The 27,707-nt window shown below is 45.1% G+C and overlaps 1 protein-coding gene across 2 annotated transcripts in view; it reads left to right on the top strand.

Moving 5' to 3' along the window:
* The window catches only part of TBC1D16 (TBC1 domain family member 16), a 71,516-nt gene extending 68,315 nt beyond the window's left edge, over positions 1-3,201 (top strand). For both annotated transcript variants that reach the window (XM_054977172.1, XM_054977173.1), the window contains exons 11-12: positions 1,990-2,136; positions 2,382-3,201. In XM_054977172.1, coding sequence (XP_054833147.1) covers positions 1,990-2,136; positions 2,382-2,627 — 393 coding nt within the window. In that variant the 3' untranslated portion in view covers positions 2,628-3,201. The remainder of the gene's footprint in view (positions 1-1,989; positions 2,137-2,381) is intronic.
* The last annotated feature ends 24,506 nt before the right edge of the window (positions 3,202-27,707 follow it).

A 27,707-nucleotide genomic window follows, 5' to 3' on the forward strand; every position in this document is an offset into this window, starting at 1 on the left:
CCGGTCTTGTCTGGAGGAGGAGACTGCCACCCGAGTGCCTTAACCTCTGGCTGTTGGCTCGCATTTCTGTTAGCTAAATAATTGCTGTCGGGTGGTTTTTGACATGAACACCTGGATTGAGCTTGCCTGGAATTAGCATGTGGAAGTCGCATGAAGGGGCTGATCCTAGCAGAGATTCCTCTACCCTTAAGCTCCTCTGCCAGCGAAACTCACAATATTAGCAACGGGAAGAACTTCATTTTGTGAACAGAATTAATGTCAAGAGTTTACCATTTTGTAACTTAAATATCGCTAAGTCTGATTATCAATAGATCCAGAGGAGTTAGCATCCGACGAAGAGAACTGTGGTTCTCGAAAGCTTATGCTACAGTAAAGTTGGTTAGTCTTAAAGGTGCTACTGGACTCAAGTATCTAATTTGTGTATCTGTTTAAAATTTTTTAGTAAAGGTTGAGTGATTATGGGGTAGGGGAAACATTGCATAAGAAGGGAAGAAGACGTTATGGAACGTGAGATGGGAAGGGATTGGACACACTCTGGGGAAAAGACAGGAAATGTTGTGCAACACAAGTTTCATTCCCTAAGCATGCGGAGAACCCTCGTTTTCATATTTTTCCGTTTCAGCCACTACCCATGTGACTTGTCACTGTTATCTGCAGTGCTGAGCTGTAGAAATTCTACTCAAACTTCTGTTACAGATCTTACCCACCTACCAGATTTTGAAAGCCTTCATTCGTTGTTTTTCACCTATTAAATGTGCGTGAATTCTTTGGAAGTACATGTTACTTTTGTGCTCCTAACTGCTGCCAGGAGATGCAGCTTTTGATCATATCCATTTTGACTTCCTCCTTTTCTACTTTTTTTTTTTTAAATCAGAGCCCTATTGTTGGTGAAGTGTCTCCTAAGAACTTGACCTGCAACGGGGTGGTGTGTGTGTTCATTTAGCTACTTGGTTATCATTAAATGTTTAAATGTTGCCCTTTGTAGCTTTGCAGTCAGCCTTTGGCTGGGTTACCACACAGCTGGGAACAGCATAGGAAGTTGCCAGAATCAGACCAAGTCCTCCAGCCAGCACTTCTCCATTTCTTACTGGGGCTCAAGAATGAAGTTTTGGATAGGAGGGGACTAGTGGTCCATATAGCTCAGCCCTGTTTGTTGGGTGGTGGTGGTGGAGAGTGCCCTCAAGCCTAAACTGACTTATGGTGACCTCTGGTGGAGTTTTCATGGTAAGAGACTAACAGAGGTGGTTTGTCATTTCCTGCCTCTGCAATCCTGGTCTTCGTTGGAGGTCTCCCATCCAATTACTAACCAAGGTTGACCCTGCTTAGCTTCTGAGAACTGATGAGATCAAGCTCACCTGGGCTATGCAGGTGAGGGCATCGGTTGGGTATGGCCCAGCAAATAAGTTGGGGAGATTCAAAAGTAATGTGGGACGGTAAAATATGCTGCCAGTGACTACCAGCTATGACTGTTCCATAGATACCTCTAAGCAAAGCTAGGACCTCTTATCTTGTATTCTTTTGCATTCCTTATTCTATGATCATTTTTGAGAAGCCCTTGCTGCACATCACAGCTCGTTACTGAAGGTGCATGCCCTAGCGTGTACAATGTCTGCCCATCAGTGCTGTGTACCCCTTGTGACAGGCAGTGCTCATGTGCAAATGTTTGAGGTAGTGGTAGCTTCACATGGGTCGAGGGGCTTTTAAACATGCGGTGTCTCTTGCACAGTATAAAGTACAAGTAAGGGCTGTCCCGAACATGTACAGGAGGCTGAAACAGGTTCAGATTGGCCTGTAGGGGGCTTTTGCACATGATCCTTTGTGTCTTGGGCAGCAGGTTTAAAGGTTTCAGTGTTTGAAAGAATATGGCCCCTGCTCATTGGTTCTTTTTTTAAAGCCACAAAGCCCTGCAAACGACCTTGATGTTCTAGCTAGCACCCCCTTTTAGTTTGCCCTCTGAGCTGCTTGCCTTTCTTTGCTTTGCTGTTGCAGACAGACTATTTCCATCTCTTCATCTGTGTGGCCATTGTGGTGATCTATGGAGACGATGTCATTGAACAGCAGCTGGCAACTGACCAGATGCTGCTGCATTTCGGCAACTTGGCCATGCACATGAATGGGGAGCTCGTACTCAGGAAGGTAAACGAACTCTTTTCCAGAAGGTATATTTTTGCGTTTGGTGGGTGGTGATGAGTCTTCGTTATGTCTTGAAACTTTGACCTTGATGAGTCTTCGTTATGACTTTCATGGGGTTGGACTAGATGACCCTAGAGGTCCCTTCCAACCCTATGATTCTGATTCTATGGAACAGATGATGGCATTTGCCCGTCCTTTCTCTCAATGCTGTTCTCACCCTGTATTAACTTTTCCTGCCTTGCTGCCAGGCTAGAAGTTTGCTGTATCAATTCCGCCTGCTACCCCGGATCACCTGCAGCCTGCACGATTTATGTAAACTGTGTGGAACTGGCATGTGGGACAGTGGCTATATCCCTGCGGTGGAGTGTACTGGAAATCACCCGGACTCTGACAGCTGTCCTTATGGGGGCATGGTGGAGGAGCCCTCTCCTAAACCAGGCAGTGAAGGCAGGAGGGGGCTAAAATCACGAGAAGTCTTCACCTTCCGGAAATGACAACTCTGGCCTTACGGACACACAGTGACAGTAAAAAACTAAATGGGCATAAAGAAATTGGCACAAGACACTTCTCAGCAGACACTGAAAGAAGAGAAGGCCAGCAGTGCTTTTCTTTACTTTCCAAGGAGTATGATGAAGAGGGGGAGAATATAGACGCTTACTAGGGAACTGTTCTAATCAAAGCTGAAACCTCATACCAGGAAAGGCACTGGTCGATTTTGACTGTCATGATCATGTTGCTGCTCTGCAATGCAGGACATTTGAAAGAAGCGTGCAAGATTCAGCCTGGTGAATAACGCTCACAGGTGACAAAGGACCTTCCCCCCACCCCAAGCGAAGAGAAATGTAGGCTGCTTAGGAAGACCTAGTCTGCAACCAGCAACATCAGCGATGGGTGAAGGGGCTGGATTAGATCCCCCTTTACTCCTCAATGCACCCATGCACTTGCGCACACATATCTTGCTTAAACCAAAATGCACAGCTCACTGGCTTCTGTGTTAAGCCATGATGATCACTTCAAATATAATCTGCCAAAAACAACAATTAATAATAAAAGTGCAACTTTTGGGTATCCAAGGGAAATGTTTCTGTGTGTAGCCAAAGTCTGATCATTTATTTTTAAAATCCCATTTTTTATTCTTATAAACAAGAATACTGGTTTACTGCAAGTCGGAAATCAAAATGTTGCTGTTGGGGAAGAGAAATTTTAGGAGTTCACTGTGAATATTATCAGACTTTATGCAAACTGATTATATAGATGTTCACAATTTGCATATATGCAGGTAGAGCTGCCTTTTTGTATCTTGAAATGCTTGTAATTTGATTTAATGTATTAGATTTCTTGCCCGCCCTCCCCACAAGAGGGCTCAGAGCGGGTTACAGCATTATACAGTAATACAATAAATTGAAACAATACACAAGAAAAGATAAAATACACAATTTCATAGTCCCAGGACAAAAGTTAAAACCACTATCTAAAATGCAGCAGGAGATGGTACACCATAATAGATCCCACACACCAGTATCATGGAGGTAGGACAGGCAGGTCGCCAGAATGTAAAACAAGCGGACCAGAGGCTGCAGCAGAGAGGCCAGCCGGGGAGTTCGCCCACGCCTCAAACACCATTGTAAGCCTGGCGGAACCTCTCTGTCTTAGAGCTAAACTACAAGAGCCGAATGACACGAGGATGCGCATGTGAAGGGAGTTGCAATGTTATCAAGAAGCCGAGTTTTAAAAGATGGATCGGAAGGCTTTGTTAATTTCCCCTCTCTACAGAGCCAGGAAAGATGGTCCCCAGGGGGTTTGTTTATTTCTTCTTCACCTCCTGAAGGTTCTTGTCAGTTTCACCTCCCCTTCTGGGAGGGGAAGAGGAAATAGACAAATCCCCCTGAGGAGTGATCTTTGCTGGCTCTGTGGAGAGGGGACATCGACAGAGGCTTCCGATTTGTCTTTTAAATCTCAGTTTCCCAGCTAACATTGTGACTCCCTTCACGTGCGCATCCTCATGTAATTCATCTCTTGTAGTTTAGCTCTTACAGGCAGAAATGTTACAAGTCCCACAGGGCCCTAGTCTCGGTAGCTATTCTAAGGGGAAATTTGGATGGACCCCCAGGCTCTGCCTTTTCTCTAGCTGCAGTCTTTCCCATGCTGTCCTACCTCTGTCACATAAATCCATACTTTCCTTTCTTGCCATTGTTACTACTCTTGAACTCTGGAGCATTGCTGGCTACAAAGGACTGACAAAATTAATTTCTTCCAGCCGTAGGACAAATTGAACCATTGAGCTGCCATTGGCAGTGTAGTGTGGTAGAAAGCTGAAGGTACTCCTGTCCTTCTTTTCATCCTCCTCCAATCTTAATCTGACTCTGAATGCCAGGGGTACACAGGTGGTTCCAGCTCCCTCTGTCAATCAGTCAATCAGTCAGTCAGTCAATCAATCAATCAATCAATCAATCAATCAATCAATCAATCAATCAATCAATCAATCAATCAATGTTTAATACGGTCAAAGACCAGACAAGTAACAACATACAAACTATAAAACATGCAGTCAAGGTAAATCGTACTATTAAAAATCTATCCATCTAATAAACATCAGATTTCCAGAGTCCAAATTCTTAAATATTTAAAAATTTGAAATTAATAAAGTAATTAAATATTTCCCCCTACAAAATACTTCTGGAACATTTAAGGTGGTTTCTTGGTCCCCATCGGCTAAAATCTTACCTAAATAAAATCTAGCATTTCTTCCCAGGAACTGATTGCACACCGGAGTTATATAGGCAGCTTTAATACTTTGATAAAGTTTACACTCAAAAAGAACTCCCTCTGTCCGCATGGCCTGCCTGAATTTGGCGGTTGTCTCCCTAGCTCAGTAAGTAGCTGAGATTCTAAGTGGCAACTGTTGAGGTAGACAGCCAGGAAGCCTATTTGGTTTTTTAAGTTTGCTTACCTTTAAATCAATATAAACGTTCATAAAAAGCGTTAGAAAGAAGCTCCCGAATTCTGGATCAGGCTGCAACACAAGTTCTAGTCTCTATTAAGGATGCTTCCAAAGTCTCTGGTTACATCACATGTTTTAGTGTGGCCATTTTTAGACATTGTAAGAAAGATGCTCACTATTCTTATTCTCTTAACAGCATGCAATAAACCTAGGCAGCCTGTGACCCATCAAACTAAATGCAACCTACAATTTTTAAAATAGTGGCTTGTAAATACTGGCATGCACACACACAACTTGGCAATCTTAGGCAGATGCCACCTTCAGTTACTGGAGGCAGGGCTGTCTTACATGTCAAGTCAACACAAAAACTTGAAGGGTGCCATGGAATACCACAGCAGTGGAAAGATACAAGATATCCCACAGAGGAAATTGCTGATCTTTAACCATTTTATAATTAAAGAGCACCATGCTACAAAACTTTACAGACATAAGAACATCACAAGTTGCTGTTAAAAATGCACTGAACTTTAAGGTCAATAAATACAGCAATAAATACTAAATTCAGAGAAGTATCTGCCTAATACTCTAACCATTGGAGCCCCGTGGCGCAGAGTGGTAAGCTGCAGTACTGCAGTCCAAGCTACGACCTGAGTTCGATCCTGGTGGAAGCTGGGTTCAGGTAGCCGGCTCAAGGTTGAGTCAGCCGTCCATCTTTCCGAGGTCGGTAAAATGAGTCCCCAGTTTCCTGGGAGTAAAGCGTAGATGACTGGGGAAGGCAATGGCAAACCACCCCGTAACAAAAGTCTGCCAAGAAAACGTCGTGATGCGACGTCTCCCCATGGGTCAGTAATGACTCGGTGCTTGCACCTTTACATTTTTACTTTAACCACTGAGCAATCAAATTGTACACAATCAATGTTAAACAATGTTTCCATCTAAATAAATTTCTCACATCCAGTTTCATAACCTCATTCTAGTATCTGCAAAGGGTCAAAAGACCATGTCCTGCTGAGAAGCTCCTCTGCTTCCCTCTTACACCAGGCTCGTGTATGTCCAGCTGGTGATGTCAAGTCAGCTGGATTGCAAGTGGTGAAAGTCTGCTCTGGGTCTCCTCGTTTTAAAAGTGCAGCCTTCAGGTTCTGCTCTTGAGGAGGAAAATTGCCATTAACTCTTGAAGGCACAGGTTCTAATGTTCTACTTCCTTAGAATTGCAAGATTGAATATTGAATATTTCTGCCACCTTGGCCTCCCTGTATTGGGTAGAAAGGTGGCATAGAAATTTTTAAATGAATAATAAATGTAAATACTATAGGAGAAAATACTGAACTGCCGTCCTCTGGGCTGCTGCTGCGACAACTAAAAGATTGGATTTGGGGTGGAAGTACAACTAAAAGAGATTTAATAGTTCTGTGCAATCAAACAAAAACACACTATACATATCACAACCAGTTCTAGTGGAACACCTCCTGCTTGAGTTTATTTCATTTATTTATTTATTCGATTTATAGCCCTCCCTCCCCATAAACGGGCTCAGGGCAGGTTACAATAAATGCTCAATAGGCATTAAAACATATAAATACAGTTAAAAACCAAAAAACAACAACCATAAATACATACTAAACAGCATTTCGGATGGCTGCCCCCCTCCAATTCCCCAATCATTATGCAAACAAGCAGAACAGAAGGGGTGGGGTGGGGTGGGGCCACAGTTTATAATAATCTGGTGACTGCACTTATAGGGGGCAGATGATTTCGTTGCCCCCCTGGCAGGAGACCAGGGCTTCTATGATGATCCAAGACTGGCCTCAACCGTACGCCTGGCGGAACATCTCTGTCTTACAGGCCCACCGAAAGGATATAAGATCTTGGTGGACCCGGGTGTCCTCCGACAGAGTTCCACCAGGTTGGGGCCAGGACTGAAAAGGCCCTGCCCCTGGTCGAGGCCAGGCGGGCTGCCCTGGGGCCAGGGACCACCAGTAGGCTCTTATTTGTCGATCTTAATGCTCTCCAGGGTACATACAGGGAGAGACGGTCCCACAGGTAATAATAATAACAACATTCAGTTTATATACCGCCCTTCAGGATGACTTAACACCCACTCAGAGTGGTTTACAAAGTATGCTGTTATTATCCCCACAACAATAATCACCCTGTGAGGTGGGTGGGGCTGAGAGGGCTCCAGAGAGCCGTGGCTAGCTCAAGGTCACCCAGCTGGCTTCAAGTGGAGGAGTGAGGAATCAAACCCAGTTCTCCAGATTAGAGTCCTGCGCTCCTAACCACTGCACCAAACTGGCTCTATGCTGGTCCCAGTCTGTTTAGGGCTTTAAAGGCTAAGACCAAAACCTTGAACCTAATCCGGAATTTGATGGGGAGCCAGCGCAGCTGCTGCAGGACGGGAGTAATATGTGCCCTGCATGGTGTGCCCATCAGGACATGTGCAGGTTAGGCCCAAGGGAAGCCCTGTGTAGAACAAGTTACAGTAGTCTATTCTGGAGGTGACTGTTGCATGGATCACCATAGTTAGGTTGCGGGCGATGGAAGAGCATTACATATTAAACAGTTTAGCTAATCCTGCTGACGGAAGGAGGGAACCCACCAACACAAATCCGCTTGTGCCTTCTTTCAGAGCTCAAGCGATGGAGGTTCCACGACACCCATAAAGCCTACTCACAATGTTCTTCCTAGGGTCAGGCTAAATCCTTGTGTTGCAACGTGAGTCCGGTGATTCTCCAGCAGGCAGCTCATGCATAGCTCCTCAAGGCAACCTTTTATCCGGCCTAGAGATTTTTATGTGCCCTGCAAGCAAACCCAACTCCCTAATAATTTTGGTCGTTTGGATTGTACTTTCACCCCAAATCCGAGTTGGTGGATAATTAGCAGTAGTTGCGCCGCTGGGGAAAGCTGCAGCATGAAAGAGCCAGTCAAATTTTGGGTCCACTGGGTTTTATCAGAGTGGAGCAGGAGAACCTTCTGTGCAAGCCGTGTTCTGTTCCTCCCTTGTGATGGAGAATACATGAAGGTTAAGCTTGGCATTTGTCTTCCAGAGGTCATAGGAATAGAGCACCACCTGCTGTCTACAGCCTCAATTACTGTGTTAGTGTGAGCCCTTCAAGCTTCGTCTGGCCACTGGGGCCAGGTACCCTTTGAGCTGCTGATGTGTACTGAGAGCATTTTCAAGTGGGCAATTGCCAGTGTTACTGAAGGAATGGTGAATCCTTGCAGTTTGCCATGCCAGAGGTCAAAATATTACGTCTATTCCACCCTATTAATCCACAATCTATTAGAGGATACTGCTTGAAGCTTAGAGCTAATATTTCAGTAAAAGCCCATGGAAACAAAAGAGAAAGGGGGAGAAGGTTCTGAATAATTGTGTCATATTCTAGCATTTAGATCTCATTTGGATACAGAAAACAGTTGCTTTTAGAATTTCAGTAGTAGAATAGCTAGGAAGGAGCTTTGTTCTGTAACATGACCTCTGTTCATGTGAGCACATCGCCTAAACCCTTTGCAAAGAGTGTGTGTTCATGCGTCATGCCATTCAACTGATTGTGCCATGCCAGATTTATTTGGAATGGTCTGGATTAGGCAATGAGCACAACTGCTCCTCTTCTAAGAGAAATGTTAAAAGAGGGGAAAGGGGTATGCTAAATAGTGAAAGAGGGCCCTCATAAACAGGGACTCCTTGCAAATACATTTTGTACAAACAATGGATCTATCATAGGGCCAAACTACAAGTGATGACTGACACAGGTTGGACACTTGTCAGCTTCCCTCAAGTTTTGATGGGAAATGTAGGCAGCTTGGCGGAATGTTGGACAAGTGACAGTTGAAGAGTCCATTGGACAGCAGTCGGAGAGCCAAGCTGCAAGACCAGGATGCCTACATTTCCCATCAAAACTTGAGGGAAGCTGACAAGTGTCCAACCTGTGTCAGGCGTCACTTGTAGCTTGGCCCTCAGGCTACCCTTTTCAAGGCCTTATGATACAAACACTACATTTCAGGGTATTATTTAAGAACTGCCTTTCCCACTCCAAGTACCCTTATTTCTAAAAAAGTGCGTAGGTTATACATTAGTAATAATATATCTATGAATGTTCAAGAGCAGCAGTGGTCAGGAAGACATACTAGTTGTGCTGCATTACCATACATTTTTGGAAACAAAGCTTAGGGACAGGCCGCCATTTATTTTTAACTGCGATGAACTTGGCAGCAATTTGAAGGAATCTTTTCTTCGTGTTCCAAATCCAGACATTTGTTCCATCTGATTGCCACCTCTGGTCAAACAGTTTTTTTGACATAGCGCAAAAAATCTTTATGTGAGTCAGAAGTAGAATAAAAAAGAGTAATATCTCAAGTGAGGCTCTCTCATTCAATTTGCCTTCAGCTCTCAGGAAAAAATGATCTGCCTCCAGCCAAGCCCTGGGAAAGAAAGCAAAGTCAACTTGCTAAAGCAAAAAAGGGGGAAAAGCAGGTGCCCCTGCTGGTTGTGCTAATAGCAGCTGTGGCATTTTTGTCCCTATGTATTTATGCAAGTTGTTGCTAAAAATCAACTCAGGATGATGGTAGCTTGGGGCCCTGCCCACACGGTTCCAGTATTTGTTTGCATGCCATAGCAGCCTGAACTCACCTGTGTGAATGGGCTCCTCCAGTTATTCTGCCTGAAGCCTTGAGAGCCAGTTTGGTGTAGTGGATAAGAGCGCGGGACTCTAATCCGGAGAACCAGGTTTGATTCCCCGCTCCTCCACTTGAAGCCAGCTGGGTGACCTTGGGTCAGTCAGCTCTCTCAGAGCTCTCTCAGCCCCACCCACCTCACAGGGTGATTGCTGTGGGGATAATTATAACATTCTTTGTAAACTGCTCTGAGTGGGCATTAAGTTGCCCTGAAGGGCAGAATATAAATTGCATGTTATTTTTGTTGTTATTGAGGGAAGGTGGAGAGCCCACGGCTCAGTGGTAGAACATCTGCTTGATGTGCAGAAGGTCCCACCTTCCATCCCTGGAATCTCCAGTTAAAAGGTTCCGATAGAAAGTGAAAGATGTTCTGCGACCTTGGAGAGCTGCTGACCTTGGCATACCGATGGTCTGATTCAGTACAAAAGTATCCATTCCTGCTCTGTACCATTCTACTGCCTTCGGTTACTGCTGAGGTTTATACCTTTGTTCTAATTTTCCCAGACATCCTGGGAACACAACAGGTTTTGGCAGCTTGAGCCCAAGTGAGCCAAGCTGATGTAGGTAAGTTCTGCTGCTCGCTGGTGTACCAGGCCCCTCTCACTGTAGTTGCGCTAAGGCTCCCTGCCTGCCCTTACTCATCCAGCCTTTGGGGAACCAAATTACTTTTCGCCCCAAAGCCAGAGTACATCAGGAGGGTGCCTGAGAAGAATTACAGTAAGCTGTCGCTTCTGTAAAAGGTGAGATACATGAAACATTGACTCGACCTCCTTCCTTAAGTAGTAAGTTTATTAGAATAATAATAATGACAACATTCAATTTATATACTGCCCTTCAGGATGACTTAACACCCACTCAGAGCAGTTTACAAAGTATGTCATTATTATCCCCATGCAACAATCACCCTGTGAGGTAGGTGGGGCTGAGAGAGCTCTGAGAGAGCTGTGACTGACCCAAGGTCACCCAGCTGGCTTCAAGTAGAGGAGGGGGGAATCAAACCCGGCTGTCCAGATTAGAGTCCTGCACTCTTAACCACCACACCAAATTGGTAAACTGAATTAAAAGGCTGAGGCATCCTGACTTAACTACCTTAATTCTGCTGGCAAGCTGGTCTGTCTTTGTTACAGCCGTGCTTCTGCCCTGTGCTGGTTTAAACTGGAAAAAATGCAGGCATGGCCCCTGATCCTTAGTTTTACCAGTCTGAGTATTGTAGAGGTCTGTCTTGCTCGGTAGCATTTCCACCAGCAGATTGGGTTGTGTAGACTTTTTCTACTTCAGAGCTTTGGCCCAGATGGATCAGTAGCCTGGCCTTGACTGAGAAAAGAGGTAAAGGGATGACAACTATACTAAGGAGCTTTAGAAGCCTCGTAGGGTGTTACAATTGGTCCTTATTTTGCTTTGCTCTGCCAAGTCCTTTAATGTTCAGTGTTCTTTCCCTCCCCCATAAAGGTACATAAACACTTGATGCAAGCCTGCCGCTAGGCAACTTTTGAGCAGATCATTTTCCGGCTCTTAATCCACCCCTCCTCTGGGCTTTCTTGGCAAGAGAGCCTGCCTTGTTCTCTGATAATTCTTCAGATCACACTACAGGAGTTGATGGATTATTTCATGCAAATTGTTCAGCGCAACCTGGTTGCACAATTCCACAAAATTGCCTGTGCAAATCCAGACCATCTCTAAGTTGGAGGGGAAAAGAACGATGAGGCTTCTAGGACTTATTTAAGGTATGACTTGCTAGAAGTTTCTCCAAGCCACTAATGATACGTCGTACTGGTTAAGTCCCCAAGCTATGGACCAGTTTTCATGAACTCCTTTTGGCACAACCGTCTGTTGTGCATGCTGATATTTTGCTGTGGGTACCAGGCATCAAAGTAGTCATATGATGGCTAAAAAACAGAAAACATTACAGAAACGTTTCCCTTTTCCCTTTTTGGGGAATAGCAAGCTGCTGGCAGGATGGTTTTGGCCAATGTGCTATTTGTACATAGGCCTGCCTCTGGGTTATGTGTGTGCCGTCCCTGGGAAAAGGCTGTAGCTTGGTGGAAGAGCCTCTACTTGGTGTGCAGAAGGTCTCGGTCACCTCCAGGGTTTTTTTTAAAAAAAGAAGTAAACGATGTGAAAGATCTCTAGTTGGGGTCCTGGAGAACCACTGCCAATTTGAGTAGAAAGTACTGACTTCAATGGACCAATTATCTGATTCAGTATAAAGGAGCTTCATGTACGTTCACGGTCCACAACCTCTCAACACTGTTCCCCTACACAGTTTCCCCATCTGTGTCCATAAACAGTGAAGCTTCACATTTTTATGATTTATCCTTTATCTTGTTTAGATTGTTGCTCTGCTGATAAGATTACAGACCCTCTACCCAAAGGGAAATAGCCCAAATCTTCCTTAAACTTTGCTTTGAGCTGATCCACCCTTCAGTCTGTTGTTGTGGAATGAATAAGGAAAAAGGAAAGGCCCCAACACCCTTGAAATCAGTAACCCTAGAGCACTTCATCACACCCGCTGAGAAAGTGATCTTGCTATATCGGAAAGGTGAGGCCCAGCAGAGCGGTATGTTCTGTGCAGATGGCTATCTCCCGGCATTAGAAATGAACACGTTGTGCTGGCCTGGGTCTGTGTACTAGTGAATGACTGCTTTAGTTGTTGAGCACGCTTGAGTGGAGAAAATGTAGTCCTGTGCTATCCCAACAGTGCAGGGAGCATCTGTTAAATTGTCACAACTTGGAAGGTAAGTGCAACACTTGTATAGATCACCTTCAAACCTATTTTGTTTGGTTCTTTCATTGCAGGACCATATATGAGAACACACCACGTAAGACTTTCCTGTCTGGCTCTGTCCCCATCTAGTCCCGTGCTCTGTTTCCAACATGGGCCAGGCTTATACAAAGGAAAGCTCAAAAGCAGGGCAGAACGAGAAAGCCATTGTCCCTAGCACGGTCCCAGAATGAGAAAGCCTGTTCATTGTCCCTAGCACTCAACACAACTGCACAGCCTTTAAGCAGGGATGCTCTGTTTGGTTTGTCCCATACTTCTTAGTGCTGCACAACAAATTCTATCCACCATAGATTGCATCTTCTTATTTGTTTAAAGAAATTCTGCCGTCCCTCTCCAAAGACCTGGTCATAAGTGGCTCACAAATAAAAACATTATAAAATCATAATTTTAAAATGCCAGTACTCATCTTTCTGGGAAAGTCAATAATGCTAGGAAAAGTGATAGGCAGTAGGAAAAGAGGAAGACCTAAAACGAGATGGCTGGACTCAGTAAAAGAGGCTACATCCCCCAGTTTGCAGGATCTGAGCAAGTCTGTTAATGATAGGAGGTTTTGGAGGTCTTTCCTTTATAGGGTCGCCATGGCGATTTGGCGGCACATAACACACACACACAAACTCATCTCTCAAAAACCTGGGACATGAAAACGGAATAAATCAACCACTGAACAAGCAAAAAAATCCATAAAACTGTCCTTGGATTTAAAGCAGGCCTTAAAACAATTGAAAAAGATAAAACCATGTAGTTGAAGCCAGAGTGTAAAAAATTGTTTCAGCCTGCTGCTTAGTATCTGTAAAATTAGGGGCTGGTGAGCTTTAAGGAGGAGAGTGTTCTAAAGATGAGGTGCCCACACTAAAAAAGCACTGTTTCTAATAGCTATCCACTTCACCTCTGGAGGCAGGGGCATGGAGAACAGAGCTTGAGAGGGAGTGGGCAGCACCATATGGGATGAGACAGTCCCAAAAGTACCCCAGCCCTGAGTCATTTTAAGGCCTTTAAGGTATGAACTAGTGCTTTGTGTTGAGTCTGTAAACACTTGAGCAGCCAGTATAGATCTTTCAGCCAAGAAGGAGGTGGCTCAACTGTATCCAGGCCTTGACACTAACCTTGCCACCGTATCTCTTCGCATCTCACTACATCTTTTTAAAAAAGCAGCGTAGAACCAGGGCTCATTTTGAGGGGGAACATGCAGGAACACAGTTCCGGCAGCTCCCCAAAGAGGTCACATGTTAGGTAGCCCCACCCACCTGACTCACAGCCATTTTGGCCCTGTTTCGGCCTGGATTGGGGCTGGAATGGCCCGGATCGGGCCTCTGACAGGTGGTGGATCACTCTCCCGCTCAGCAGCGGCCTGATCCTGACCATTTTCGGCCCCTTTTTGCCATTTTGGGCCCAATTTCGGCCTTGAATGGCCAGGACTGGGTCCAAAACAGCCAGGATAGGTGATGGCAAGGGGCATGGCATATGCTAATGAGTTATGCTAATGAGTTCCTCCAGCTCTTTTTCTATGAAATGACCCCTGTGTAGAACCATCTACTACCAAATCCCTTGCTCCTTAATAAAGCTATTTTGAACTAGTTGTGATAGTTTGATGGTAAAGGAAAGGCTGTTTGCACACGATGAAGACACGATCAGCACTGGCCGTCCTGAAGGCGCAGGGACAAAATGGTTCCCTTCTGTAGGATCAAAGCATGCACGTCCTAGAACTGTGCTGTTGTTACTCAGGTCCACTTCCTAGTCTGGTCCAAACATTCTTGGGAAGTCTGCCTCCCATTTTTATGCTAAAAGAAGCGGCTGGCTTGGGTCTGAACCATGCTCGAGGGGGCAGCTCGTGCAAATAGTCATTTTGTCCAACTGTCTCTATGTTACAAGACTCCTCATGAAAGTTTGTGTCCAGACAAATGCTGATCAGAAATTCAAACCATCGGGCAGGGGTCTCAATACTTCTGGGCAGTCAGTAATCCAGAAAGTTTAAGTCCAAGGGGAAGGCACAATTCATGTGATTTTGCGGGAGATAGAGCTTGAGCCACTGCCGAGGTTATTGTTAGGAGCAGGGCTTTTTTTCAGCTGGAACGCAGTGGAACAGAGTTCCGGAACCTCTTGAAAATGGTCACATGGCTGGTGGCCCCACCCCCTGATCTCCAGACAGAGGGGAGTTGAGATTGCGCTGAGCGACGTGGAGGGCTATCTAAACTCCTCTCTGTCTGGAGATCAGGGGGTGGGGCCACCAGCCATGTGACCATTTTCGCCGAGGGCAACCCACTGAGTTCCACCACCTCTTTTCCCAGAAAAAAGCCCTAGTTAGGAGTGACGTGTCATGCGATTTGATTGCATTGTCTCACACTGTGTCATTTGCCTTTCTCACTAAAGTAAGTAAAAACTAATGCAGTAGGATCCTTTGAATATAAAATGCACCTGAATTTCTGAGAAGTCCTGAAATAGCGGTCTGGGACTAGGCAGAGGTAAGAGGCTGTCATCACTGAGTGCCTTTGTTTCCCCCATAACTATGGTGAGATTACGGTGGGTGTATACATACTGCCCCCTTGTCTGCTGGCCTTGAGCCTTTGTTTGGGAGATGGCCTGAAACTCCTTTTCTGGGGCCTCATTTGACAGGCAGGAAAGAGCTGGTCTCTACATCAAGATGGAGGGGAACGAAGTCAGTACAGAGGCTTGAAAGGCAAAATTTATAGGACCACTGCGAGCTTTGCTACTGTTCATGCATGCCATTGGATTTTAAATGTGCATAGGTGCGTGTTCCATTGCAAGATCACTGCAAATCTCTATTAAAGCTTCACAGAGTGGTCCCTATACAAGGGAGGGATACAAATGCTGCTCCTTGCTTATGTTTTCACTTGCACAATCTCAGTCCTCACACCTCGAACAATAGCTGCAGTGACTTATAGTATCTAGGATATACTTGTGATATGCTTTTCCTATTGCATTGTTTTTAGATTTTTGCAATCTGCCTTAAGATTATACATTTACTTTAAAGTAAATAAAATCTTGGAGAAAAATATCATTTCCCCAGCTGTATGCTATTATTCTTCGGCAGCCAGGAAATCGCAATAGCAGAGCAAGAGAACCTCAACCACCTTCAGTTAAAATAATCAGGTGGTAGGTGCTGAGCCTCCGAGGCACTTCACTCCCCCTTCTGTTGGGACCACAACAACCCTGCTTAATGTATATTTAACTCAAATGCTTTGTTCCCCTCATGGGAAATCCATTTGTAAGGGCTGGATCATATGCCACATTTCCTGCCTTGTTAGTCAGAGATAGCAGCGCAAATTAATGCCTTCCACATGCCCCATGTTATGAGACAAAAAAGCCTTTGCGTGGAACACAGGTTCTGGGGTTGAATTCTGCCTCTCACCAATAGTGTTTTACCATCACCATTTTCTTATGCTGGCTTCATTCCCTTCATGAGTTCTAGGCACGGTTGCTAACCTCCAGTTAGTTGGCTAGTAGTCTCCCGGAATTACAACTGATCTCCAGGCCATAGAGAAAATGGCTGCTTTGGAGGGTGGACTCTATGGGCCAAGCTACAAGTGACGCTTGACACAGGTTGGACACTTGTCAGCTTCCCTCAAGTTTTGATGGGAAATGTAGGCGTCCTGGTCTTGCAGCTTGGCTCTCCAACTGCTGTCCAATGGACTTTTCAACTGTCACTTGTCCAACATTCCACCAAGCTGCCTACATTTCCCATCAAAACTTGAGGGAAGCTGACAAGTGTCCAACCTGTGTCAAGTGTCACTTGTAGTTTGGCCCTATGACATTATGGCTGATTCCGCACACGTTGGATAATGCACTTTCAATGCACTTTATCAATCGTTTGAGGTGGATTTTTTGTTCCGCACACAAAAAAATCCATTCCAAATCATCTATAAAGAGGATTGGAAGTGCATTATCCAACGTGTGTGGAATCACTCTTAGTCTCAAGTCCCTCTCCTTCTCAAACCCTGCCTTCTCCAAGCTCCACCCCCCCCCCCAAATCTCCAGGTATTTCCCATCCTAGAGCCAGCAACCCTAGGAACCCTTAAGATTCCAAATTTGTAACATTTCTGTATCACATTTCCTACCACAGCAATAAGCCATCGCTCGAATTGTTTTTTGAGAAGACTTAAGCTAGCTACCGTAATTTATCCAAATCAACTGACACAGCAAATCTGGAATACAGCTCCCTAAACCGGAAATTCTGGCTGTGTAGAAAGACATTAGGAATCTGAGCAAGCACTTCAGTCCAAGTTACCCATTGCCCGTGTACAAAAGTCCAACCGCTGTTCACTGGACCACACTAAAACATAACTGCCGGCTTTGGACTGCACACTGAGAGTGGTTCCAGTTTTCTGTACTGGTCTGTTCCAGAAGAGTACAAAGTACAGAAGATGAGAGTACAAAATAGTATTTGACCTGGATCTTTTCTATTTTGGATCTTGTCGGCTGCAGTTTGGGGAACTTTTTATATACTGCTTTTATTGCTGAGTAGCAAATCTGCAATGAATTATGCTGCAGCAGCTGTTGGCCTTAATAAGGACCGGAGGGATGTTTGTCTGAGTTACAACTGTCAGGAGGCTCATTTCCCCCCACAAAGATACCAGTGGGCTGACCAGTTCACGGGCAATCGGTCACTCCTTCAGTTGATTCAGGCCTACTTAGGGATCTGTTACTTTTTTGTCCAAATGTCAGTGATTTGGATGATAGCTCTTTTTTCACTATAGGCCAGTGCTGATGTGCACGTATATACGTTAAAGGATTTTGTTACCTTTTAATGCAATATGAAACTCAGACTTAATTGGAAGAGCACAGAGGAGGACACTTGATCCCAGAGTTTACACACTTCCAGGGGAACTGAGAAACAAGGCCTCAGTGACTTGCTCTTGGGTAAATTGTTCAGTGTAGAATCCACTAGCCACCAATGCAAATGTATTCATATTATTTCTACTGGGCATCATCTGTTTTCTGTACACCAAAGGCTTGCAAAAAAAATATTTCTGCATAAACCCCACTGAAATCGCAAGAAATTTGGCAGTAGAAATACTAATAATAATAATAACGTTCGATTTATATAATGCCCTTCAGGACAACACCCATTCAGAGCAGTTTACAAAGTATGTTGTTATTACCCCCACAACAATCACCCTGTGAGTGAATCAAACCTGGTTCTTCTGATTAGAGTCCCGTGCTCTTAACCACTACACCAAACTAAGGACGTGGGACCATTGTTACCAACTTGAGCGGTTTGGGAATATTTTGTATAACTAGTTTCCACAGAGCCAGTTTGGTGTGGTGGTTAAGAGTGCCAGGACTCTAATTTGGAGAACTGAGTTTGACTCCCCACTCTTCCCCTTGAAGCTAGCTGAGTGACCTTGGGTCAGTCACAGCTCTCTCAGAGCTCTCTCACCAGCCTCACAAGGTGATAGTTGTGGGGATAATAATGACATACTTTGTAAACTGCTCTGAGTGGGTGTTAAGCTGTCCTGAAGGGACGATATATAAATTGAATGTTTTTATTATTAATGTTATTACACTGTGGCCATTTCCACACACGTTGAATAATGCACTTTCAATGCACTTTCGCAATCCTTTAGAAGTGCATTTTTTTGTTCCACACATGGAAAATCAGTTTCAAATGTTCACTAAAGAGTATTGAAAGTGGATTATCCAACGTGTGTGGAAGCAGCCTGTATGTAGTCAAGGCTTGAATCCACATATCCTTGCCCACTGTGCTTTCATTGTGCCACAGCAATCATTTGTGACTGGAGTGTCTTGCCCATCCAGGAAAATCCAGTTGTGAATGCATGCCAACGTACAGTGACTGCACAATATCCCATTACGTATGGATGCATCCCAGCACCATGTCCCAATATCTACTGGATGGCAATGTGGTAAACTGGTTTTAGAAGCCTGAAGTGATTGCCCAACCCTATCCCTCATTTGATTGCTACTCTTGCCCTGTGAGTGAAGCTACATGGAAGTTTTGGTGCATATAAAAGAATTTTGTTATACCACGGCAGAGGCTGAGCTTCCTCAAGTAACATAAGGGGAAGGGATGAGGACGGATATTTGTGTGCCCAGCTTAATATGGCCAGGGTTCCCCAAGCAGGAAATAACCACGCTGACGCTTCTTTGGAAAAAACAGGCCACAACTTTATTGATTACAGAATGAAGGAGCCATGGCAGTGTAGGGCGCGGATCCCCGCATCGGCTGACCTGCCTGCCATCCAATGACTCCTCACCCTTTCAGCATGCCTGCTGAGAGGGGAAACCCCAGGATGTTGGCTGAGGGAGCCACACTGGGCGGTAGCCTCTGAGTGGTTTCCCATCACCTGGACACAGGCTTGCTCTGTCAGCCCCCGAGCTGGGCTTACCACTGCCAAGCCTGGTCCAAGACCCCTTATGGGGATCCCCATCTATAGGGAAACAGTGCACGCAGGCCCTGTTCCCCCCCAAGGGATCGGTGCCCAACGCCCAAAACCGCCCACCTAAAGTTGTGACAAAGGAACTGAGCAGAATATTTGCAAGATACAAACAATGCAACAGACCTCTAATGAACTTGTGCACTTATAAACTGCAGCGCAACCATAATACCCATCTTAACACCATACTAGCTGATACAACTTGCAACATAGAACCCTTGACTGAAATCACGCGGAGGGTGGGTGGGGATCGCTGTTCCGACGCCAACTGGAGGAGCCTCGGCCAGCCCTGCCCTATATAGAGGGTGGGAGGACCTGAGTGAAAACATGCTCACTCAGGTCGGGCAACGGCTCCCACCCTCACAGCCGGCTGTTCTAATTGGCCGGCTGTGAAGTTCAAACTGCGCCTCCCAGCACGAAGCTGGGACTCGCATCTTTTGCGGGGCTAGCAAGAACTGCTCCTGCTTTCTTCCCCCCGGCTGCGTGGGCCCGCAAATGCTGGCCCAGGTGAGTCCAGGGCCGGGGGCATTCCATTAATAAGTAAGGGGAAAGAAACTTTGGAACTCACATTACATTTTTATTCTGGCCTTCCTCAAAGGCACTTGGGCAGCATACATAGTTTTCCTATGTCCTTTCCTTCTGCTTTTGACAGCCTGAGCAATCAAATTTTAAAATTGTTTCATACCATATAAATAATTGGACTAAAATGGGTTCATATTCTACGTGGTAAGGCAATAAGAAACATGTGTCACTGACATTGCCCACAACTATGGCCATGACTTAAAATTATTAAGACCTATTTGGAAGAACATCGTTATAGCTTAATTTTTTAAAACGAATATAACCAGGCAGATGAGTGACGTAGGTAATTCATTATTCCGTTAGCATGCTATGTATGTAGGCTCATTGATCAGGCTTGTACCATGTTCTTAAGGTACACCATTAATTGTGAAAGACGTAGTGGCTTGAAGGGATCTCAGAGCACTGTGTTTGGTTTTTATGAGAAGCAGTTAAAAATAGGGAGAGGATAAAAAGGCTTATCATATTAGGATCTAGGAGACACAGGTTCAAATCCCCATTCTGCCATAAACCTCACCTTGGGCCAGTCACACACACAGCCTAAATTACCTCATATTTGTATAGAGAAAATGGAAGAAGAGACAACCAGCACATCACCCAAAGTTGCTTGGAAGAAAGGTAGCATCAAAATGTGATCTATAGAGCACATGATTCCATTAGGTCCCAGCTTCAATCCCAGCATTGGTCGTAGCAAGGCTGTGAAATAACTCTACCTGAATTACAGGAAGCCATTGCTAGTCAAAGGAGACACTACTGGGGCAGGCTCAACAAAACCTGATTTGTAAAAAAAAAAGGGGGGGGGTCCGATGCTGTGACATCACTTCCAGTTGCACAGCTAGAAGTAACGTCTCTATGTCACAGGACGCTCTAGAATTCACCTCAAGCTCTATTGTTTTTATTATAGAGTTTAATACTAGGCCATCTTGCTGTGTGATGTCACTTCTGGTGATTCAGCAGGAGGCGACTTCACGGTGTTTTTTTAAAAAAAAATTTTATTGGATGGGTTGTTACACAAATATAAAAACATACACAGTTAACTTTCCATCGTATTGTAATACCCCCCACCCTTCCCCCCCTTTTCTGTTGACTTCTGACAGTTTTCCATTCCCTTTATTACCTCTTAAATAAAACCTTAACCAAGCTAAAATATATATAATATAATAATACCTATCTAATGATAACACTTCACAGTATTGACAGATACCATTTGGGTAAGCCCTGCTAGCCCCTGCCTCCCAGGTTTTGCTACCCAATGGGTGATAGCCCTGCATCTCATACCCCTGGCAACTGCCCAACCCCCCTCCCCAGGTCAGTTTTTTCAGGTGGGGGGTACTCCACACCATAAACACATCCATAAAGCATCTGTTGCCATATTGGCGGGGATGGATGGAAGGCAGGGTGTGGGGGAGGGGAGAGAAAGGGCCGGGGGCAGCTTTCATGGGGAAGTAGAAATTCACAGTGTAAGACATGGGTGGAAAACTGGAGGACTGGCTAGAAGGGATAGGGCTGGATCAAGCAAGGGAAGAGAAAGAAGACAAACGAGTGATTGCAAGGGTCGGGACAGGGCCATATTATTCATAAGGTTGACTAGGCTGAAGCGTAGGGGCCCCACAGGGACTACGGGCCTGTCAATTTTTGTTGCTGAGGCACTGCTGAGGTGCCTTAGGGCTCTAATGGTTAAAGGCACTTTGCACTCTGTGAATAGAATTCTTCAGGAGTCCCTCAAAATGGATATAGGACTATGTACTGTGGTCTAGTGCCTACCGTACCAGGGTCAGGCTGTCAACTGTAGTGGGGTAAAAGACTGAAGTGCTGGAGAGGGCCTGAAATACCTGAAAGCCTAGGGGTCTGGCCCTGGGTTAAAACGGCCCTGGGAGTCCTTGAGCCTGCCTCTGCCAAAAGGGAATCCTCTCTTCCACTGAGTGACCCCTCTTTGCTAATTTGCCACTTCTCTCACGATGTGCAAAGAGAGACAGAAGGCATGGTACCCTTGCATGAGTACTAGCAGCTGGTCTTTCCAAAAAAGCAGCAAAAAGAAGACACATCTGTGTGAGATCGTACCCTAGCAGATGGGTCTATGAGGGTTACAAGTCATGGACTGAAGACTACTGTTCTAGAACCTACCCATGTTTTCCTGGGACTGCAGAATTGTACTGAATAGCGTTTCAGCCATTCCTTTCATGGAGAAACCCCTGACAAATATGATTACGCTACTGGCAGTCCAAGTATTTTCCAGGGACCCCTGGGGTCTTTAGAAGGTTGTTTGAACATCTGTGGTACATCAGGTTTAATAGTGTTTCGTTGTTGACAAGCAGTAGCATTTAACACTACATAGTATATGACAAATGTCTTCTAATAAATAATGGATTGGATCCAGGGATCCATCAACAGAAGGCACCAATGGATGTGAAGTTTTCCTGCATTCCTCTCTCCCCAGTAATTAATTCTTGGTCTTAGGACCCATGGCACCTAACATCCCTGCAGGCGGGAGGGGGGCTGCATTGAGGAAGGGGAAGGGGTGATATTGCCTTGTCTTCTTCCCCTTCTGTGAGCAGAGATGCACTGATGGAAGAAGTAAGAGAAGCAATTTCCCCCTTTCCCATTCTCTGTTTATTCCCTCGCCCCCCAATACATATGATCCTCTGGGGTTCTGGGAACCAGTTTTGGTTGGGTTGGAAGGGATTGCTGAGGAGAGGAGAGCAAGGGAAAGATCCGCAGTCATTGTGTACAGAGATCACTGGTTCCAATCCAGTATCTTTAACCTCAAACATTGAGAAATAGCATGCAGTCTTAGTCTTTGATAGATAACATGCAATAGTAATTGGTATTTGATGGTTTATGGGACGTTGTATTTGAAACCTGCTGAAATAAAACCTGTCAAGAGAGAACAATTTGATTTTCACATTTTGCGCTAAAAACATTCACATTCAAGATGCAAATCTGAATTTTGTTTCAAACTCTTGTTTAAAAATTAAAATCAATTGTATTCAAATTTTAATAACAGAATTGCTGCATTTATTTTTATTTGTATAATCTCCTCTGCAAATCTCTGGTGGCAAAATCAGAGATACAGAAGGTGTTCTAGAATTCATTGTTCAGGAACAGGAATTCGCATTAGAAATGTCAATGGCAAATGTTTGTGTGAACAAGGCTACCACTGGTCATAGGTAAGCATCATTGGACATGGAAATGGTTTCCCCTACACCACAGTAGACACAACTACTTTTGCTAGCAACTACTGTATTGCTCTACTCTGTGAGTGGTTACTCCCAATGGGATATCCAGTGGTGGACCCTAGCGTTAAAGCTGTCGTTAAAAACAATGGCCCTGTATTTGAGGGCCTAGAATGGCTCAGGAGTGTGTGTGTTATGTGCGGTCAAGTTGCCTCCAACCTATGGTGACCCTATGAATGAAAGACCTCCAAAACATCCTATCATTAACAGACTTGCTCAGGTCTTGCAAACTGGAGGACGTGGCTTCTTTTGTCGAATCAAGGCATCTCGTTTTCGGTCTTCCTCTTTTCCTTCTGCCTTCCACTTTTCCTAGCATTATTGACTTTTCCAGAGACTCTTGTCTTCTCATGATGTGACCAAAGTACGATAGTCTCAGTGTTGTCATTTTGGCTTCTAGGGAGAATTCAGGCTTGATTTGATCCAGTACCCACTTATTTGTCTATTTGGCTCAGGTGTACATGATGATATATATCCTCAACGCCCTTAAAACAGCAAAAACAAGAAAGGACAGTGGTTTCTTTGATACTGGAATCCTCCTGGCTTTTTTCTGCTAGCTGCCTAGACGGGTGGATGCTAGAGGCATGTTTCCCAAGAGTGTCTCTTTCCTAAGAGGTTTTCTATTTTAAGAGATTGCTACCCTGCTACAGGTCTGCCTCCTTCGGCCCTGTTACCTAAGAATATGTTTTTGACCTCCATGCAGCTGTTTTCACATGGCTGCCTGTTGGCTTGGAATGGGGAAATATTTTACAAGTGTAGTCATGAAACGAGTTTTACAGCTCCAACTCGTGGGCTGATTTGTGTTTTGTTTTGATGTGGGATGCTTTAATGTTACAGGAATTCACCTTGGTTAACTTTTAAAGACTGGCTTCAGATGGGAGCGGCTGGTATGGCTGTCACAGAAGGCAAGCCTATAGACGATTAATTGAATTGGCTTGCAGTTGTTCATTGATACAATGATGGCATGTAGAGGAGGAGAGGAGTCTCCTGCCTGATTTCCCCACTCAGTCATTTCCACAACACAGTTCATAAATGCAGGGCTTTTTTTCAGCTGGAATGCGGTGGAACGGAGTTCCGGCACCTCTTGAAAATGGTCACATGGCGAGTGGCCCCACCCCCTGGATCTCCAGACAGAGGGGAGTTTAGATCGCCCTCTGCACTTCTGGGGCGCTGGAGCAGTGCAGAGGGTGATCTAAACTCCCCTGTGTCTAGAGATCAGGGGGCAGGGCCACAGGCCATGTGACCATTTTCCCCGAGGGCGATTTAAACTTTAAAAAACTTCCCCCTTGTTCCAGCTGACCCAAAGTGACATCATTACGTGGTCCTGGGAACATGTGCACACTTTGCGCATGCGCATCCGGTACCAGGGGCATCATTTCCCGCCAGGACTTGCCCCCTGTGCTGGCAACCCTCTGAGTTCCACCACCTCTTTTCCCAGGAAAAAAAGCCCTGCATAAACGTATAACACATTCTTTGTCCATGAGGATCTCAGCTTGGGCAGTCACGGCAGAGCCAATACAGCCCTAAACTGTATTGATAGTCAGCTTTTAGGCTGTGCGTGTGTTTTCTTCTAACAGAATACCTGTCCTCTGTATTCCCCCCCATAACAACCCTTTCCTAATTGTGTTTATTCAGAAGTAGGTCCCATTGATTTCAATCCCATTGAATTTTAAGATGGCAAGCTTGAGAAGTCCCTGCCAACAGAAGAGGGATGAATACAAGACAGTAACTCGTAAAGAAAAGAGAATGAAATATTAATTACTAGAAACTGGATCCCTTGGGGCAGGAGAGTTTAAAGGAGAGGTGCCAAATACCTACTTTTAAAAATTGCTATTAGGCTTTGCAATCAAGTGTAGGTTAACTTGAGCTTAATTTAAACCTAACCCACTAGGACGGAATACCTTAACCCTTTTTCTGGCCGGGGCTCCAAAGCTGAAACCTAAGAAGTCTGATAAAGAAGATGGGGAGCAGGGCTTTTTTTCAGCTGGAACACAGTGGAACAGAGTTCCAGCACCTCTTGAAAATGGTCACATGGCCGGTGGTCCCGCCCCCTGATCTCCAGGCAGAGAGGAGTTTAGATTGCCCTCCGCGCCACTGGCGCAGAGGGCAATCTAAACTCCCCTCTGCCTGGAGATCAGGGGGCGGGGCCACCGGCCATGTGACCATTTTCGCCAAGGGCGATTTAAACTTTAAAAAACTCCCCCCTTGTTCCAGCTGACCCAAAGTCACGTCATTGTGCGGTCCTGAGTTCCACCACTGAGTTCCACCACCTCTTTTTCCAGAAAAAAAGCCCTGATGGTGTGTATATGCATAGCGCTTGTTCCTCACTAACTAGCTGCCGTATATCCGGGAGTTAGAGGATGGGCTTTGGTCAGAGGGCAAACTCCCATACTTGTCTGAGCTCCAGGTTCTTTTTTACATGCTCAATCCAAGGGAGAAGGATGTGTAGGATCAGGCAAGGACATTTTCTGTTTTTCTTTGACAAATGGCTGTGTTCTGTTCCTAGCAGGCTGCCTCTGTGGGATGCATTTCCGCTAATGAGTTTTATTAAAATCATTATCCTCTTGCGTCTGCCGTGGCTTGAAAATGCAAGCCGCAAACACACCCTGTCAAGCATCTCCTCGGTCGTTTGCTGAATTGGACGGTTGCTATGTTTCCTTGCTTGACAACTAGGTTGTGTTTCTGGCCTCAGTTGCGCCTTCAAATATTGCCTCCTCATCAATTTGGGATCCAGTCACTCAGCCTGTGGAGGGCTGTCTAGAAAACAGCAAAGACTGACTGGAAACAATGGCTGTCCTGGGCTTGAGGGGCTGTGCTGCTGAACCCTAAGAAAGTGTGCTGTTGTGGGAGACCATCTCAACTCAGAGACAATTTAGGCATTCATACCTGATGTTTGAGTGAGGCTAAAGTACAAGAAGCTGAGTCTCCCATCCCTGGCCCTTGTTACTAATATAACAGCATCAGGTATACTTTAAATACATATTAATCACTGCAGTGAAAAAGCCAGTTTGGGCCATTTCCACACGGCTTACCTTGTTCCGAAAAACAGCCGAATCTCTCGCGAAGATGCTGTTATCGCATCTTCTTGCGCGATAACAGTGTCTTCTTGCACGATTTCGTGCGAGATTTCGCTGTTTTCCAGAACAAGGTAAGCCATGTGGAAACGGCCCTAATGAAAAGGATATAGACCAAGATGGAAACATTTATGAGCAATTTATTTTTTCTGACTGAACTCAAGCGATCGTTCTATGACAACCGTAGCCAGCAGGCAAATGCTTGCAAGCTTGGGTGAAACAATGTTTAGTCTATAAGGCTATTAACGGCACAACGGAGCAATGCATATTATTATTTATTGCTATTAACTGCATAGTGAAACGGCTCTTCCATTTTAAAAAACGACTCACTTTTTAGCCCTTTTCTGAACTGACAGCCTGGGCTTCTCAAGGTGAAAGAGGAGTGAGGGGGGAAAGCCAACTCTATCTAGTTCGAAAGCTTGCACATATTTCTTCTTCTACAAGCCAGCTCTGAACTGAGGGAGAGCCTTCTTGACCGAAATGATCCTATGAATTACTGTCCTATAATCATCGTTCTTGCATCTCCTCAGTGGCAGCCATTGCTATGCTCGTGAGCATCTTTCTAGCAGGATGTGTGTCCCTCCCCCTGAGCACGTGAATTAGATGCTATTAATAAAGCACTTAAGCACTTTACACACGTGAGCCGATGCCCTGGAATCCAGGTGTTGCCTCATTCTGCTTTATGGGTGGAGATACTGAAAGAAGGTGACTTCGCATGTGCGTGTCTGGGTTGCCCCCCTCCCCGAAATGCAGAGGTGCCCATGCAGGCAATGCCACTTTAAAAAATCAGCAAGTTTTACACTACAGCCACTTTTTGCTTCTGAATAGACCTGTAGCTGAATAGACCTGTGAAGAGGCTGATGATTTCAGATCACATGAAGGTTGCCACCTTTTTTCCTGGTACAGATCCTGTGCTTTTACCTGCTGCTTATTACTAGTCAGACATTCAGAAGCTGCAGTGTTTTCCTGCATGGAAGTGGGAGCTTCGTCTGTTGAATTTCTGTCTTGTGTGGAATTGTTAAAAGACCCAGGAGCTCTGCATGGAAACAAAATAGCAGCCCTAGAGCACAGCTGTTCCAAGGATGTGACAGAGCTCCTACAAAGGTCTAAGGATTTGGTAAGGGAAGAAACACACCTCCCTCCTGCTTCCTGTCTCTGATCTCATAAAAAACAAACAAACAGGGCGATCCACAATCTATATCTGCAGTGGGAGAATCCCTGTCCCTTGCTTTGGAAAGCGGAAGTAAGAGCCAAGCTACAAGTGACGAATGACACTTGCCTGGCAAGTGAACAGACTCGTGTATATTCCTCCCTGTTCACTTGCCATTCACTTGCGCTCCTGTCTTGCTTCTTCGAGCCAAGCTACAAGTGACACCCGACACAGGTTGGACACTTGTCAGCTTCCCTCAAGTTTTGGTGGGAAATGTAGGCATCCTGGTCTTGCAGCTGTAATGGGGAGCCAAGCTGTAAAACCAGGATGCCTACATTTCCCATCAAAACTTGAGGTAAGCTGACAAGTGTCTAACCTGTGTCAGGCGTCACTTGTAGCTTGGCTCTTCTTTAGACTGTTCCATGTAGCTCAAATGCTACAAATTACTTGTTGGTCCATTGTCTCCTTGCACTGCTAAGCGCTAATTTAAATGGCTCTCATGTGGGACATCAGGAATACTCTGTTTTAAAAAACACCCACAGGATCTTTATTGAACTTTATGAGAGTTCATTGGTTCTCCAATACAGGCCACCATCAATATATATAATTCTCAACATGACCATATCTGTGGTACTTAAATATGGATGCTGGAGATAGGAAACAGATAAAAAGTAGGTCGTCTGATGTGTGGCAAAGAGAGAAGAAGGGAAAGGTGAGGATATGGGGGGTTGTCAGGA

Source organism: Eublepharis macularius, chromosome 4, assembly GCF_028583425.1.
Source record: "Eublepharis macularius isolate TG4126 chromosome 4, MPM_Emac_v1.0, whole genome shotgun sequence".
Lineage (NCBI taxonomy): Eukaryota > Metazoa > Chordata > Lepidosauria > Squamata > Eublepharidae > Eublepharis > Eublepharis macularius.